Below are 18,599 nucleotides of genomic sequence, written 5' to 3'. Positions count from 1 at the left end.
CCACCTATCTACCGCCACACCTTACCTAAAAATACCAGTTCTGTATCAGCCTTTCCCGTCAAGACACTATATGATGGCAATAAACACAGTAATTTGTGCATCTTGACCTGTAAATTTTATTCTGGCATCATCATCCTTGGCAACGGTTAATAAAAGTTGCATTAAAATGACAAGTGTTACTGTGTGCTACAGTGACATTCTAAAGGTACACAGTATGCGTCCAATTAGAAGAACTAAATGGCATGCCCTTTTAACCACTGTCATTTTCATGCATCAAGTGTTGAGTATAAGCTGAATTAGGAGCCCAGATTGTTGTTGTCTTTTAGGAAGTAAAATTATAAAGCTTGGAAACATATTCAAGACATAGGTAGGAGTGGGAAGATCAGAGGGCTTAGGCACTGCATTAGTAATTTTAGATAAAACTCTATTCACAAATAGAAGCCCATTCAAGCATGGTTTGGACAAAAGCCCGGCTATTGATTGCATCTCGAGCACATTCATTTAGGATCACTTCTACTCTCAGTGTTTGCAAAGCAGACATGAAGAGGAGACTTAGTAAGAAAGAGCAGGAGTCTCAGACAAATTTGAGCAAAACCGCTGAAAATCACCAGTGAGCAATCAATAGAAGGAGAGATTGAAAGGATGGAAGGAGCATTGTCACATTAGGAGATAAGAATTCTTAAGCTTCCACTGCACTTTGTTACTGAAGACTCCACTGGTTGTGTTTGTGTTTCTTTTGCTAACCTGGTAAGCTGATTAGAAAAAAAATAATTCTACAAGAATAATATAACCATAAATATGTTGAATGGTTCAAAAAGTTAATGAGCTAATGAACTACAAAGGAGATTATGCTATCAAAGACACACTTTGACATTTGAATGACCTTTGTTGAGCGCCACATATATTCAAATGCTTTTTGTTTTTCCCTATACTGTGTTCTGAAATGATTTCCACAAACCTGTGGAACCAATGTCTAAATCTACCTCAGTGATAAACTCTGACTTCTTCCCTTGTCCTTTTCTTTATGTTGTTGTTATCACAATCATTCAGCAACGTCAAGCTTTAAGTGTGAAGGCTTGATGTTCTTTTCCATCCATTTGCTTGCGGCGCTGAAGAGCTTTTCCACCATATCTTGTCTGGCCTTTCTTTTTTTTTCTGTGTCTGAAAATGCCTGTGGGCTCAAATTGTTCAAATGCTCTCTCCTACGAACTTCCTGCCTTATCACTTATTTATTGGATTTGCTGTCCCATATATTTTCTCTCAAAGATAAACTCAAAGAAAAGTGCAGGCTTTCATCATCCCAAAGGGAACTCTGAGATTTAAAAGAACTCAAGAAAACATTGGTTCTAATAAATAATTTCCCACCTGATTGCACGCATTCTAGTAAAATCACTTGAAGAGAGGGGCACATGACAATAGCAATTTTAAAAACTTAGACCCTATGTGACAGAAAATGATTTCTCACTCAAAATGTAAAAAATACAAATTTAGATAATGATGCAGTAATACAGTATACGTGTTGAGGTGTTACTGGTATGTAGATGCATCAGGACGTTTGAACTCTAAAAGATATTTCAGTCACAGAACCAGAGAAGCAAAACATTTTACTTTGAAAGTGGTTATTCAACTGGTTGGCACACAACATCATTGTCTTTTAATTCAATTTACTGCAAGCCATGCAAGAATTATAGTTATGTGCCCACAATACTTTTATACCGTATTAAACTTTAGATTGTTTTATCTTGCCGTTTGTAATTGATAGAATGTCCATGCTGAAAATTACCTTGTGCATCCAAGTAAATTTTTTTCGTATTTAGCTCTATCTATCATAACTCCCACACAAAAAAATGCCAGAAAGGCTCAACAGGAAATTTTGGCATACTAAACCACCTACACTACCTTGGCATTTCATTTTTGCTTAGGCGTAAAAGGTATGCTCAGTCGTTTAGAACCACGTTTGTACCTACAACCCTGCACTAACGGATGCACAAAACAAATGTGTCTATCAGTGATAGATTTGGAAAATTTGAAGTAACTCTTTTTAGCTCTAGCTACAAATTTTCCAACTGTTTCTGAATCCATTTCAAAGCCAAACTTTAAAAACTTTTTAGGTTCAGACTGATAATGTCAGTACTGTAATTAAATTGTGAAATATTAGTGTGGACGGGCACTGATAACAGTTCATAATATGACTTCAGTGCCAACAGCCACAAAGGTGTATCGCCATCGTGACTCTGCACTTTACCGTGTCACAATTTAAATCACTGGGTTCACTGAGTGCTGAGATTACATGACTACTTGTTGTTGTGAGTTTAACAGTCTAACTATTTGCCATTGCCACATCTGGACCCATGAATGAGCGACAGCAAATGCTAGTTAGACCACCTCTTTTGCATAACACTGAATGAACACAGCACTGAGCTGTTTAGGAGCTGCCAATGATTCAACTGAGCCAACATGACTAACAGTACATAACCAAAGCGGTGTATGCTTGTTGTTCAGAGGCTATACAGGGCTATGATGTGCTTCAGTCAGTGGCACAACATGGAAGGTGACAGGGCATCTCCTAAAAAGGCCACCTAGGTCTGAATCTTAGATGCTGTTTGATTATCCTATGGAAAAATACTGCATGCACAATTGCCGCAGTATCTTCAGTTTGTCTTTAAAATGCCTGATGGAGGGTTCAAATGAATCCTCGCAAGTTATTCCTCAATTGCTCCAGTGGTGGCTGAGATGTCACAAAGCCGTTTCAAATTTACATTTTTAATATCGCCTTCATTAGCCCAGACAGTGTAATTTGTTAGAATGCAAGATGTGGGTGACCTTGCCAAGCAGGAATTAGGGCTTTTCAAATGCAGACATTATGGCCTGTATTACTACTGCAGTGTCCCCATCAGGCCAATTAGTGTAAACGCAGTTCCCTAATGCATTCACTCTCCAACTTCTGTCAAAATTAGACTAATTGTGCCCGAGTTCCAATGCAAAATTCCTTCAAGTCTCATCAAACTCAAACTAGACAGGTTGTGAGATGTGTTTGTTGTGTGTGGGCGACAGAAAGACAAGCTCACCTCAGAAAGCACTTTTCTTGTATCCAGGTTTTGCAGGAGTACTTGTTGGGTGTTAATCAGCTGCTGTGGAGTGAGGGAGCAGCTGACATTTTGAAAAGCCTCCCTTTCAGTTTGGCTGCTAAATTGGACATACTGATCCAGATCTGTCCCCTCACAGAGGATGCTCCTGAGGTTGCCTGGCCTTGGGATGCCCATCATCTGAAAAATAAACACCAATTTTGGTAGAAGTTGACAAACAGAACTTTGCATCTGACCATACTTTATTTATTCATGTGTTGTGTCCTTTGGGTTTGTAGTGCAAGCAGACGGTATGCAAAAGCACATTTCAAACTCAGATGTAAAGTCATGTTTTCATATTAATTATATCATCTATTAAATACTGACATACAGTACTCGACTACAGTGACTCTCAAAACAGACACACAAATGAACACCCACACACACAGATAATTTTGGATCAAACCAGACAATATACAGTGACACCAAGCAAGACAGGAAGCATGGACAGAAGGCAGAGAATGGCTCATAACGTTTTACTTTCTGTGCACATAGTACAGTTTGCACCGGAGCCCATTACAATCATCAGAATGCCTCATACACAGTAGGGATCTTTTAATCAGAGCACATTGTATTTAAGCATCCTTGTCAATGTCAGTGAAACATAATTACCTTCTTGCAGCCCATGTGATATTACTTGGTACATACCACAGTATCAATTGGGGAGCATTTAGAGACAAGACGCTGTTATTGCTGTTGCAAGTTCATTTCATTCCAAATTACCTACTGTAGGCAGCTTCAAACGACTTTGTCTGTCAAGCAAATACTAGAGTTTGCTTTGATTATGACTGTCAAGACAAAGAGTCCCGGAGGCAGTCCTTGGCCAGGACATTTTATTCTTAAATGTTCAAGTACAACACTCTTGGCACACTTGGTCTTTGAACATTTTAGTAACATTTAAATTATTTTATGTACAGAGGGAGGTGAAACATCTTGTTACAAAACAGATGGCATCCTTATTGGACACTGTTTTTTTTCCCCTGTTTCCAACATGCAAGTTGCAAAAAGATACTCACTGAATTGAGTTTGATCTCAGCATTCATGAGGCTTTGGACCACTTCTGTTGGCACTGACAAATTCTCTGTCAGATGAGTGGAGAAAGTTTCGTTGTCTCTTAGAATACTCCTTAGGATCACTGGTTGACCTTAAACATAAAGATGGAGAATCATTACTTTTGAAGAACAGCAATTGATACACAGGAAAAACAAAGATACACAATAGGATATACCGTACAGTGTACAGCAGTGTACTTTAGTTTACATTTGTGATGCTGACAAAATGCCAGAGATGTAAAATTTGTAGGTAAATGTTTTTGTTTTTTTAAATTATTATTTACAGACTTTTAGAGTCTATGTTTTCGGCAGAAATCCTCAATACTTGGGATCTGCACTGCAGATATTTTGCAGCCTTTCTGTCTCTGCCTCGACTCTTTGTCCATCCTTCTGTATTTTTTTTCCACGCTACTGTTCACAAATGTGGGTGCATGCAGAAATATGTGTGTCATTTTCCCTCATGGACACCTATGCCAACCATGGAGGAGCCTGTCGTGTTAACTAATAGGACAGCAGCCCTTCCACTGCAACGGAAGGTTGATCTACTAGAGGATTTATTCTTGTTGTTGAAAGGACAAGGTTAAAGCTGTCTTCAGAATCACTGTAGTGCAGCTACTGAGTATAATGTTAAAACAACTGATAGAAACAATGGCCAAATCTATGAAAATAAGACTTATAATGTAAAGAAATTCTTTACAATTCATGTGTGCATGTTGTTAAAAAAAAATTTAAATCTTCAAAGCATCCTTATCCTTAAGCAAATTATATTTTTTAGACGACTGTTCCAATTAAATCCTTCATCGGTGCAAGTAGGGGTTGAACACTTGAGTTGCATGAGAGGAGATAATATGTTGCTAAACACGTACCAGATTGTTAACCAGCCATTTTCTCCTGATTAGCTGCCCACAGACAGTCGGGTTTTTAAAGAGCCGGCTTCAAAAACCGATCAACTGCTCTTTGTTAACCTGCCCTCACAATGGCTCAACGCAGCAGGGATCCCACTGCAGTACATTCACACACCCATGTACATCCTGAATCTATGTAACATGTGTTTTCTTCTTTCTGGGACTCCACATGTGCTGCTGATATGATGAAGGGGTTACGTAATTTAATTAGATCAGCCCTTTTGCAAGTGTAATACATGCAAGTCAGTCAATTACCAGGATGAGAGAAGGAAGTGACTTACACTGGGTGATTCAAGGTTCAATTAGGATAAATGTTTGGGAAAAATAACAATCATTCACTATTGTCTGGAATTAATTATGCGGCTTGATGCTCTGCTTACACTCTATACAACACCTCCTGATTCCTACTAAACACATATTATTATGCCCCTCATGACTGCAGGAGCATCAAGAGGGATGGGCAGGGTTAGATTGTGGGGAAGAAGAACATGCTCTGCGCTCTTGCTGAACACTGTTGTCTTTCTGATTGAAGTGGCCACCTGAGCCTTTTAATCAACCCTGGGTAAAAACCAAAAAAGGGACACAATCGCCTTTGCCGTCCTAGTCTTTTGATAATACTCCATTCCCCATTCTTGTTAATGACCTTTTGTGCTCTCTCGTCAGACAGCGAATGCCATTAATTATACCCAGGCTTAGATCTTTGATGGATTTAATCTTGTATATTACAAGCCAGCGACCCCAAAATGCAAATGGCCCAGGAGCCGTTTGTTGAACAGCAAAATCCCCCCACCCCCCCTTTCTCTTTTTGCAAATTAGGTGCCGTATGAAAATCTGAATATCATCAGGCTAAATGAGCCTAATGCAAAGCAGCAACTTATCAAGACAAACGATCTGTCAGTCTGCATGGCAAATTGCATCATAAATAATCGTGCCATTGTTTTTGAGGGATAAAGGAGAATAACAAATCCTCCAACTTGTCACCAACATGAAGGGGATACTTTCCTTGATGGAGAGTACTTAATAAAGACATAGCAGAGTGATTGTTGCTGAGGCTGAGTATTTTCTATTCCAATTATTTTTTGAACCATTACTCAATAAAGCAATAAAACTTATATATCAAGAAAGACCAATCTACACTTCGACCTTGTTTCTTTTCACCAATTTTTGTGACAGTGTTTAAAAACAGGATCCTGTCATGAATAGTTTCATTGTTTTAAAGTCAGTGCATCAAGATTTTAGGATTCAGATTCCCTTACCGTTACCAGGGTTAGACTGTGACAGGACTGAAGTCCACTGGTTGATGTCATCTGATAGTAACTGTGCCTTGCTGAGAATAGATCCGTTCACCAGGAGGGTTTGCAGCTCTATCAACATCCCAGCAATTCTGGTTTACAAAAAAAGATCATAAATATATGTAATATCTGAAATCATAACCATATTATTCCTTTTAATCCTCACATTTAATGTCTTAGAAGACAGAAAAGGAAACATCCCAGTACGTACATGGAGTTGTTGAAGTTGTTGACTTGGCCTGGCGTCTCCCCCGGCGTTGGATAGTTCAAACAGGGATTGTCGATGTTACACATCATACCTTGAAGCCAGGGCAGCACGCCAGCCGATGGCATGGCTTTATTTGGGTAGTGGCCTAAACAAATAGAGGTGAATTCTTACTGTATATATCTACCCAGCTGCATGACTAACACATTGTTGGTTGGAAATATAGAGGAGGTGGTGTCATAACAGAGGTTATTATTTTTACATTAGCTTTAAGTTATGCGTTATTATGGAAACACACAATCAGAGTACTAGCAGGTTTAAATGCAGTTTAACATTACAACTGGGCTTGTACTTACATTGACCTTTGTAAAAAGGCTTATTGGTGGAGCGCACCCACACCAGTATGAAGAAGAGAAACAGAGGCCATACCACTTCTACGACCAGTCGCACCTGCACAAAGAATAAAGCAATCTTATTTTCATAATTTGTTTATTGAAATATGTCTTTGGAACACATTATGGCTCACATAATTTGCATAGTTTCCTCGCGAGTTAAAAATGCGACATCTCTCTAAAGATGTAACGTGGATGTAAATATGTGTGACTTACTAGTTAAAAGGCAAAAAGAAGCTGTTGTGTTTCTGCAGTTGAAATACTGTATATGACTGACTGAAAAGAACTCAGGAGGCTGTGTGTATCTGTGTGAGTGTGTTTACAATGTCATAGTCCATATGTTTTGCTGTTGGTCTTGCTTTTACTGGAAGCACTTATGGGATTGAGAGAGCAAATTCTGCTTGCGACTCCCCAAGCCTAAACTATCACAGACGCTTTATCATCTCCTCGCCACGTTTAATCCGCTTCTGGATGAAGAGTACTGACCACTTCCTTGCTTTAATACAACCACTTCAATACCTGCCGGCAGGTATAGCACACCATGTGACATGCCAAGCTTTTATTTCAGCCTCAGGGAACGGGTAAAGAGAAAAACCAACAAAGCACAAATAAATTACCTCAAGGCTGTACTTGTTCACTAAGTTGTTTCTCATATTTCACCCTCAGTTTGCCAAGAACGATATTCTAGAGCCAAAGTACCAAGACCTTAGAGTTTGGAGATTTTACATATCTGAACCACCACTGTGTAAATGTTGAAGCAGTGCATTTTCTTTACACATGAGTCAAGGTAACATGCACCTCTGAAAGCTGAAGGCCAAGTAACATTTGTGCAACAGTAGATTTCACTTCATAAAGGCAATTCATCGCTGCAGTTAAGTGTTTTCAGCAGGGAGTAATATCTACCAGCGGATGACTTCCAATGAGATATTACAATGCAGCAGTTCATCCTGCCTTGACTCTTTAACCCCACACCCTCTGCCATCCAGGCTTTTACGCGTCCCTTGGCATGCCATCGCTCGACAGCCCCACCCCACCCCACCCCGCAAGCCCTGCACTCACCCACCGAGCCCTCTCACGGTAACCTCAGCTGACCTGGTCTGCCTGCACACTCATCCCTCCCAACATCTCTGCTGGAGTGACCTGCTTAGAGGAACCAGCTGGAAAGCTCCAGTCAACCAATTCCCCACTCCTGCGTTGGTAACATGTTCAGACACTGTATTTGATGATGCACATTAGCACAAATAATAAGGGAAGACATCTATACAGAGGTTGTTGTCTTCATAATTAAACTGGAGGGCAGGCAGAGGTGAGGAAAATACAACAATACATATTGCTTGTTATGCCACAGCACCATGGGAAGTAGGGTGTCTGCAGTAGAATAGGGATGAGGGGTGGGGATTGAAAACATTTGATTTAGTTTAGTTTGGTATATATAGGCATACAGTGAATAATCAGTTATATAATTTTGTCAATGAATTACAGATGAGAAAATTGCAGAAAATTACATTGCATATATTTCAAAGAAACTAGATAGAATTTCTAATTCTGTCCTTTAATTCCCTCCAGTCTGTGTGTCAGAGAGGATGTAGTTCTGCTGAGAGGGTGAATTATCATAATGTATTCCAAAGAAAAGGCATGGAGAGGGAACACAGAGATCATGGGGACTTTCTCAATGTCTGGCTCCCCAGGCATTTGCCATCGGACACCAGCGTCTTTGTGAATAGATAATCTCCTCCTATGAAATTATGTGAAATACTGGACCATAAAATCAGTTTCATGCCTGTTATAAAATCTTAAAATGCTTGGTGAGGCATTCATATAATTGGTCATTAACCTCCACAAGCCCTCCAGAAGCACCATTGTCCTTGCTAACTCCCACTGGTTTTGTCTAATAACAATATTTCATGTTGACATTGGCCAAATATCCCACATTCTATGCACAAAACCACCACTGTCCCTTTATGCATTTTAGGGAAAAAGTAGGCGCATATTTCTTCCTGGTACAAAAGATACCACCCTGTTCTTTTTGCTGGTTGGGAACATTAACAAGGGGGATGTTTCCCAGATACAAAGTTGTAAAATTGCAAATGACTTTGCCTTGAGTTATTCCCAGAAAGTATGAACTTTGATGAAAGCTGATTTTTTTTTTGTGAAGATGTCTTTTGTTCTACTCTGGCAACAGACACACTGCTGTGCTTGAACCCCTAACAAAACAAGTGGGTGGATGTGACTCCTATCATCACTGCAAGGGTATAAATCAAAGAATACACTGTAGCTCTTTGTAACAGCTAGCCTATATCTGCCTCCGAAATGACTCATAAGTCTAACTAGATTCCATGACAACTTGTTCTGACCCTTGAGATGCAGTTGCGACAAATATCTTCCTGCAGTATGTGACCTCTTGCCTGCTGTGGGTGACATCAGAGGCAATTATAACCACCATATATCATTGGCTGATCATGTGTTGGCTAGCGACAGTTACAAGAGTGACAAAGGAATGACTGGGTTTCAGGGAACTGGCCTGGGCAATGGGATAATGCCTAGTAAACTCAACAGCAGGGTTCAAATATTATGTGAAAAGTTTTCTAAATCAGTGAGGTTTGCAAAGGTTTTTTTAGTTGTATGAAGGAAATGCCAATATTAATGTAGATGTAAATGAACATAGTTTGACTTGTCTGTATCATTTCTATTCAGCAAGTATTCGAATTTAGTTAGACTAAATAATTTTGTGAATATTAAAGTTAGCATACACAAATGAGAAAAAGGAGTTTTACATAATCCAAAGATGAAAAGGATAAATTATCTGATGACAAATTTAAATGTTCTCGCTTATGCTGAAAATCACAGGTGCAAACAGGTTAAAATGTCTTGAATTGTAATTTTTTTCAGAAATGTTGCATGGGAGTTGAAGAACTGAAAGCAATTGAAGCGCCAGTTGAAGTTTAAGCACTGAGAGTTTGAAGTGTTTTGAAGTTTAAGAGCCGAAAGCAGTTGAATTTCAATTTTAAATTTTAATCCCTGTTAAGTAGATGAATTGTCAGTTAGAATGTAAGCACTTAAAGCAGGTGAACCATAATTTGAAGCATTCACACCGAAAGCAGTTGAGCTGTCAGTTCAAAGTGTGAAATATGAAAGCAGTTAAAATTGTAACAGAAGTTAAATGGGCATGGGTAGCTTAAGTGCATTGTAAAAAGAAATGAAATGTCACTTGGTGTATATGAGCTTTCAGCTGAAGAGTGAAAATTAATAACCTTTAATTGCCTGGTGACATTTTTGTAAAATGTACTGATTCTAAAGTTTTGGATAACATTGCTGAGGACAGGCTGTGACAGTGAGTTTGTAAAAAGAGCCAGATAGAGTGTTTGCCCTTCAAACAAAGCATTTAACATTCGTCACTCCCTATCCCATTCTATTAGGCCAAAGACTGGCTTTGTTAGAACTAAAATACAGGCAATGTGACATAACGTGCACAAGAGATAGATCTACAAAAATTGAAGGTGACACTTCAAATTGGTCGGCATTAAGGTAAGATTGTTCTTGTTCTCTTGTGGGAGAGTTAAAGGCGGCTTACTTCTATAGGAGACAATCTTCGTAGTAAATCCCTCCTATTGCCTGTCCCTCCCATGAATAACTTAGTTGCCCTTGATGACACAACCCTGGGACCATACTCTCATTTTCCCTCCATTGCTGACCAATTTTAGCATATATACGTTGATTTGCAAAGGGGGTTGGTGAGCACAAGTGTACCTTCTGTCTCTTCCGGAGAGTGAAGTTCTTCCACAGGAGCAGAGTGAACTGCGTCAGGAGACCCATTACGGCTTATCCTGGCAATATCCTGCCAAAGCGTCGCTATGGCAACTGGCCCACTTAATAAACCCTGGAGGGAATAAAAGGCAGAGTTTGGTTTTAATACAGAGGAGCAATGCATCTTGGGGGAGTGCCACTAATCATTCACTTCCCCAGGCCTTGGGGCTTATGGTGCAGCACCTGTTCGAAGAATTATTATCACCTACACTCAGCAAATCTCGGGACGGGGCAATGTCTTCAGCACGTGGATCTACAGTATGAGAATCTTTATTAAAGAGCAAGGGGCTGTTTTACTTAATGTCCAGCATATAAAGCTATTAGGTCAAAACCAAAATCTCCTTACCTTTCCTCTTAAAGGGGGATGAGGCAAAGTAAACTGTTCTCTTTGTCTCATTAACCACCGCTGTGCTACAAATTCTCTGTCAATTAATCAGCCTTTTTTTTTTGGGAGGGGGGGTGACCAGAGTAAAATAAAAGACAGAACCTACATGGGCAACTGCCACACTTTTCATGTGAACCAAAGATTGCTGTTAAATATTTACTGCAGGTTTTACTAGCCACTGAACACTGATTACACAGATAATAAACAAATAGATCCGCCTTGGCATTTTTACACTGCTACATCAAGTATGACCTTTATTAAAAACTCGACAACTGACAGTCTCTCATTTAACAACAGTTCATTCACTGGCCTGCCGTGAGGTCCCATTCATTACCACAAGAATGTTTTTGAGTAAGTAAGTAATTTTAATTGAGTGTTTTACCAATTCACATTTGGAATTTAAAGTTATGTCAGGCTGTCTTCTCTGGCAGTTTCACCCATGGTTAGGATCATTCATACATATTCAATTCAATTTAACTACATTTTATTTGTGTAGCGCCAATTAATAACAGAAGTTATCTCAGGACACTTTTCAAATAGAGCAGGTCTAGACCGTACTCCTTATAAAATATATACATATATACATGTGATGTACTCTATGTAAAGTCCATGTATTTAACCAAAAGGCAAATAATCTGTAGTACACAGTGCATTTTCTAACAACTGGAAGAAGAAAAGGCCTTTATTGATATGTTAAGTTTTGTTAAAGTAACACGGATAGTTGGGAATAAATGCAACAATTGATTTATCCTGCACTTAACTACAAACAAATATGACATTTGATAATTAACTCACAATATGTAATTTAATCTATGTTGATATTTCAGATTTCCATACTGAAAATATATCTTCATTGTGTGTGGACTGAAAGCTACGGAATGAAAAGATGAATTTCTAAAACACACATGCAGTAAACTGAGTAGAAAAAAATACAAATGCAAGACAGGCTTTTAAATACTCAAAAGTCAACTCAAAGTTATTAATTGTTAATATTCAAGGTATGTTACCTATCTGTGTTTAAAACATGTTGCAGAGCACTTCCACTGATGCTCTGTGGAGACTGTTAAGATGTGTACAAAGTGGGGGCAGGTAGGGATGGGCTTTTTAGCCCAAGGGTAGTCCTGACAAATGTGCCACCTTTTAACGCTCCATTTCCTCTTTCTGTTGAGGTTCCAGCTTCCCTCTGTGTGTTTACATTATTTACTGCTACTTCATGGATGTTTTATTTACTGTCATGGGGAAGTTGAAGCTTCCACATTTCCAAATGGCCAAATAAGAGCTCTAATGGTACATAGAATTAGAACGCTCGAGGCCATCCAATAATCTCCTCCAGGATATTGTTGAGAGGTGAGCTGACTAACATTTTGTTTTGGTGGAAATACCAATTTGTACTGCTGTATAGGCCACATGTGTTTTTATGTAATTACTGCTATTAAGCTATCAAATGCATTCCATATATTTACTAGAGACTACAGTAGGATGTATGCACTACAATCACATCCCTTTCTCCATAGTAGTTTTTCTTGTAGTCTATTACTCATTATCTTTCAGCTGATGGCTAACATCGTATATACCTTAGGAAGGAGATGGTGGTGATGCAGCTGAACAAGGGTATAAACAGCCAGATTCTTCACAGAGGCCTAGCATACGCATGACCACTCGACTCCATCAGTGCTTGTATAATTGAGTATGTGCTACATTCGCTTGCACAGCTTTCAAGCCTCGTCTTTTGAAACACGTAATGCGCAAGAGAAGGACAGGCCGGTACCACCTCCACTCTGAAATCGCGTCAAGCATGAAGGGTAAACAACATCTCTAAAAGAATATACTCAACCCATACGTCAAAAATGTGTGTGCGTGAGTTGTGTTGGTATCTGAAAAAAGAGATGTGTCTGTAGAAGATGGTGTTTGTGTGTGTGTGTGTGTGTGTGTGTGTGTGTGTGTGTGTGTGTGTGTGTGTGTGTGTGTGTGTGTGTGTGTGTGTGTGTGTGTGTGTGTGGGCAAGTGTTGTGGAAAAGCCCAGCTCAAGGACTCTTTTTCAATTCCACATCTAAAGAACAGATAACAAGTAACAAGAGAGGATATGATTGTGATTTGCATTGCAGCCGCAGTGTTACAAAACACAATGAAACACAGCTCTCAAGAGAACAAAAACCATAAAGTGTGAAGACTGTTTTCCAGATCATCATTTTAATCTACAACTGGGAGCGGGAGAATAATTGAAGTAAGTTCTTTTTGCCACTTTTTTGGACTTGTTTTTCACACGACTGTGGCCATCACACTCTGGCATCAGCTTTTCACAGTATCATTAGTTCCAAAGAAAGACCCATGAAAGGACCAAGAAAGGCACAGAATGCAGTGATACAAAAAAGGAAAAAAGTATTGAGAGGATATAAGTGCTGATGCATGCCCAGCGTTTGGGGACTGGGGACAGCAAAGTGCATTATTTCAGCCCCTAGGATGATCGAAAGAGTAAACAGATATTTGTCATATGGCATGAGAGCAGAGGACGGCTGAGAATGTCTGCAACATCCGTTACAAGGGGGCCTCTATAGCCCTCTGAAGGGTATAATGGTCCCCATGCTCCTTCATTCAATTGGTCTTTTTACTCTCTCCAACCCTGTCTCTATCATAAGCAACCTCGCTGCAGAAGGAATTCATACCGTATACTGTGAGAAGGTGGGTTCAAGGAGATACTTATGTTATTTGTTTTAATTACAGGTAATACATGATAATGAACACTTTTCACCGTGAGCAGTTGTTTTTTTGCACACCAGCTTGATCATTCTGCTGATTTAATTGCTGAACAATTTAATCACCAGCGTGACCCCTGAAAGTGCTGCTTCAATTCGTTTTACAACATTAATCAAAACTGATTCATTGTGCTAAAAAAAAGACGTCAAGAAAACTTCTAAATTATAGTGTATACTGGTGTACAAGAGATGATTAAAACTGTTATCTGTAGATGTGGGTAAAAGTAGACTATCACAACAAATGAATGTAATAAAACTATTGAGAGTATGATGGTTGGAGGTAGGAATAGAAATTATATAAATAAATATAGTTAAAAAAAACAGAACAGAAATATATAGTGAACAGGCTTGGGCAGTAATAGATTACATGTAACAAAGTAACGTAATGAGGATTACAGTTATAAAATACATTTTAAGATAAAGAATGATATACTAGCATGCACATTTGTGGTGCACAAACTACAAAACCACTCTGGTTTAGAGTGAAACTATAGCTAATCTTACAGTTGCCAATTTGTTCATGGCCTCAAGTAAAAACAATTCTTTCACTGGGTGGAAATTTCTCAATTTTTTGGTCTTTAAAGCAGAAAGGGCAACAACATCACAGTACAGCGCAGGTTCTGCCTACCAGCTGTGAAAATGGCCTATAGGCATAGGCGGTGCTATTCAGAGGCTAGGGGAAAGCTTAGCTTCCCCAAAATGATCACTGAAAGAAATAAATCACCTCACCTAGTTATAGTGCTGTCAGTATCACACTGATCTCAGTTCAGTAGCAGATCCGCCAGTCAGTACCCACATATTGGTATTAACTGTAGGCTTATTAAGCTGTCACTGTCCTGAGATCAGTGGGGAAGCTTCTCTATCACACGTCATGTCACTACGTGAGCACACCTTTCCCGTTATTTTTTGCAGTGTAAAATTAGTAAACTCAATTAGTTTGTTAAACTTAATGTCCTCAAGTGTTGGATAACAACAAGCAGTTTCTGCTGCTTTGACAACGTCAGTGGGGAGTTATAAATATATTTTTAACAATCAGAATGATTTGGAAACTGTGCTGACTTTGTCGCGTTTTGTGTCCTCAGCTGTTTCATGCTCTTTCTCTTTAAGCAGCCTATTTGATCTGTTGCTGATGTGTTCGCACTCTAAGCTGTTGTGGTCTGGGTAGACTAACATGCTGTTAGTAAAATGTGCAGTGTTTTTTGGGTGGTCTGTGTGTAAAGTGCCTCGGCCCTTCCTGGTGTGGTCAGCGACTCCTGTATCTAACATTATGGGCTTACACTCACATGGTGTGGCTTACATTACATTCATTTTCAACTGTCTCTTATGTCTATGTGTTGGTAAAATTTAATTATGGGGTTGAGATCCTCTATCTACCTTTGCCGCTGTTTATAGACACACACCTTTTTCATTCATATGAGATGTATGACTGTGATCCTCTGTGAGCTCTGGATAAATTAATGTACATTTGTGTGAAGAATAATAATATGAAATTTGATTGTTACTTAGAGTCAAATTCTCACAGTTAAGTAGGTTTATGATGAAATTTATGAAATCGTCATCGGGAGGACCATAAAATCGTCTTAATAACTTAGCTTCCCCATATCTGATGCCCTAGTGCCGCCTAAGCCTATAGCCTACAGCCTGAATTTGCTTAATGAAAGGCAAGTTTGTATTTAAAAATGGACTGAGAGGACACATTTTTGAAGCAAAAAAATTGTGGTTTTCCCATCTTCTTTTCTACGTATAAATGTTATCTTATTGATAGATTTTTCTTTTGTTTAATTTGCATATCTGGTGTTGAGGTAATCCAACAGAAACGGAAAGTACTCAAGTTACGTTGCTTTAATATTATGATACCCGGATTCGGTTACTGACAACATTTTTAACAGGTAATTAGGCTATTTGTATCGGATTACATTTTTAAAGTAACCATCCCAACCCTGACAGGGAATATATAATGTTTGATACATCTTAAGACTATGTGAAAAATACATATAATTTCTCTCACCTAAAAGATTTATAGCTACCTACTTACTACTTTATGGCGGATTCTACCAGTGACCTAGTTTCATGGCAAAAAAATATCAAAATGTCCTTACAAACATTTCAAACAAATCCATAATCCACTTCTTCTTTATGTTCCACAACACTGATGTTTTTTCAAAAATATAACTCAGTGAACAGGCCCTGGATACTGCATATTTGTCCAGTTTTGATGTTTGGCAGCAGTGAATCATCACATTGCTTGAATTTTCTATCCATTGCTACAACTATAGCCATGCTCCAATAACTTCCTGTCTGTTATAGCTTTTTAAAGTTTCAGCCGCAATCTAAGCCAGTGGCCACAATATACATACGCTTTCTGCAGTATCCACCGCACTCAACAGCTAGTGGAAACTTAAACCTCGCTCATACTTGCTATCAGCACCCTGTTTTCCCTGCGGCACCTCTATTGCCTGTGCCCACTCTGCCAAGCTCACAGGGAAGAGAGTTTATTGACCCAAAGACGGTTCTTGATTATCTTTTAGACCCTTGCAGAAGTACAGAGACCTTCTGCAGCACACTACAAGGTTTTGGAGGAAGTTCAACTCATATTTCAGCCTTGTCCACACTATACACACATCCTTACACAATGCTCATGGTCAACCTCCTCACTGGAGAGGACAAGAGATGCATAAATATATGAAATATATATATATATATTTTTTAAATAAAAAAATCTTGGGGGCACTAATGCTACTTCTATTTCATTTAAAAAATGTTTAACCTTTTTTTTATTGTAGATTCAAAGCTCATCAATGTCCACATAAAAAAAATAACAAATGCACAATGTAAGCAGCACTGGTGAAGAGAAATAAACCTGTTCATTTATCTGCTACACTGGAGGGAGCATGCAACTATAATGACTTATTTGGACATAATTATGCCATGCTTGAGAGGACAATGTGGCAACATTATGCACTCTGGTGACAGCAGCACTGGCACTTGTTCCACCAATGTTAGTTTTGAGGATAACAAACAAATCTGGGGAATTTAGTCACACCTGCGTGAAAGATATTTATTCTTGTGGGTTTTTTTGTGAAAAGCGTGTGTGCAGCTTTTCTTGAAAACTGTTTAAGTACTTGCTTAATAAATGTATTTTCGACACAGACCCCCAAGTGCGAAGACTAATCAGATTGGTTGATAACAGCTGGTTTATAATTCACATCCTAAAAGCTTTCTTTTTAAAGCCTTTTAACAAAATTGTTTGTGCGCTTGTGTGTGAATGAAAGACACACAGAGTGTAAAGCACTGATGAAGTTCAACTTAATACATTAGAAATCAGCGTGCTTCTAATTCTGTCACTAATTCAACCCTTCTGACCAAATACTACTTTTAATCACAGATACTTTAAGCTGTGATAGTGGCGTCTGTCAAAATAACATCACTGATATTAAGTCAGTCATTACAGGTAATTAGTTTAGAGAAGCAATATTTCTAAGCTCTGGTAACTGTGCTTCCCGGGGCAACCTGTCAATCACTTTTAGCAGCTAATTACTCATTCATTAGAAACAAATGAAAATGATGAATAAAAAAAGATCGGATAAATGTTCATGACACTTAATGAATCATTAAGACATGTCATTCAAGTAGACGTTATTTTGCAGTGTTTTTACAGTGTACAGTACAAAGGTAGGCCACACAGCAGTCTAGGCTCAGGTAATCAGTAGCATTTACGTAACGTTGCTCAGCACAGGCCAAAGGTCTTTCCCCTTCTGACTCAGCAAACAAGCCCTTACAAAATGAGTGTGTTCAGATTTTCGTTTATTTGGTCAATAACTATAACAAAACACAAAACAATAAGTGCTTAATCTTGTTATTCTGTTATTGTATAGCACTAAAAAAAACTCCTTCTCTCCTACTGTATTTCCATTTTTAAAAAGCAGCCGGCCTGGAGAGCGGTTTATTAAATGCTTTCAAATACGATAAGCAGTTCTCAGGGCACTCTATTTGATCCACTGCAGACAAGACAGGCGGAGGAAAAAACAGAGACAAGTGTATAGATACCCAGGCCTGAGCCGGAGCTAGCCTCAGGAGTAGGAGAGCAAGCTACAAAAACAACAACAACAGCAGAAGAAGAAAAGACAGCATCACAGGAGGCTTTGCTACAAAACATGTGTCCTGTTAGAGAAAACAAACTGTCAAAAACAACTTACCTCCAAGATGTTTGGCTTTCACCCGTCAGCTCATCTTACAGCCTAGAGATGAATTTGACCAGTTTTAACTGCCAGCCCTTATGACTCACGCCAAAAGCCACACTTTTACTATCTTTTCCTCTATCTCTCCCCCTCTCTCACACACACTCCCTGCCTACCTCTCATGGTTGCCGTCCCTTTTTACCTAGAGTCATAAAGTATGCAAATGACCTCTGCTGAGCCAGTCATGGCGACTGTAGCCACAGTAATACCACAGCCAGGAAAGCACACAGGTGGTGTATATTACACAGCATGTTCCCTTAAGCTTAGCCGTGTTGCAGAACACATATGTCTGCTTCTTGTAGCCTTGTTTGGGTCACCTGACGAGGCGAGGGGGGCAAACAGGAGCGTTGCCCTACATTTGGCTGGCCTTGTTTTTTCCATTCACGTGCCGTTTGTCTTGCAGGGTTGTCTCCCGGTAAACTTTGAAATTTAGTCACCTGTTGACTTA

At 39.1% G+C, this 18,599-nt stretch overlaps 1 protein-coding gene across 3 annotated transcripts in view; it reads right to left on the bottom strand.

Moving 5' to 3' along the window:
• Nucleotides 1–18,295, bottom strand: part of LOC127379635 (phospholipid-transporting ATPase ABCA1-like) — a 144,655-nt gene extending 126,360 nt beyond the window's left edge. For 2 of the 3 annotated variants that reach the window (XM_051429503.1, XM_051429504.1), the window contains exons 1-7: nt 18,110–18,295; nt 10,719–10,848; nt 6,936–7,029; nt 6,586–6,727; nt 6,339–6,466; nt 4,142–4,269; nt 3,069–3,266 (exon numbers count right to left, since the gene is read on the bottom strand). In XM_051429503.1, the coding sequence (XP_051285463.1) occupies nt 3,069–3,266; nt 4,142–4,269; nt 6,339–6,466; nt 6,586–6,727; nt 6,936–7,029; nt 10,719–10,784 (756 nt within the window). In that variant the 5' untranslated portion in view covers nt 10,785–10,848; nt 18,110–18,295. The remainder of the gene's footprint in view (nt 1–3,068; nt 3,267–4,141; nt 4,270–6,338; nt 6,467–6,585; nt 6,728–6,935; nt 7,030–10,718; nt 10,849–18,109) is intronic. The other variant, XM_051429505.1, reaches the window with a different exon arrangement.
• Nucleotides 18,296–18,599: the final 304 nt, after the last annotated feature.

This window comes from Dicentrarchus labrax, unplaced genomic scaffold (assembly GCF_905237075.1).
Source record: "Dicentrarchus labrax unplaced genomic scaffold, dlabrax2021, whole genome shotgun sequence".
NCBI lineage: Eukaryota > Metazoa > Chordata > Actinopteri > Moronidae > Dicentrarchus > Dicentrarchus labrax.
This window is presented reverse-complemented; position numbering and strand designations above follow the sequence as displayed.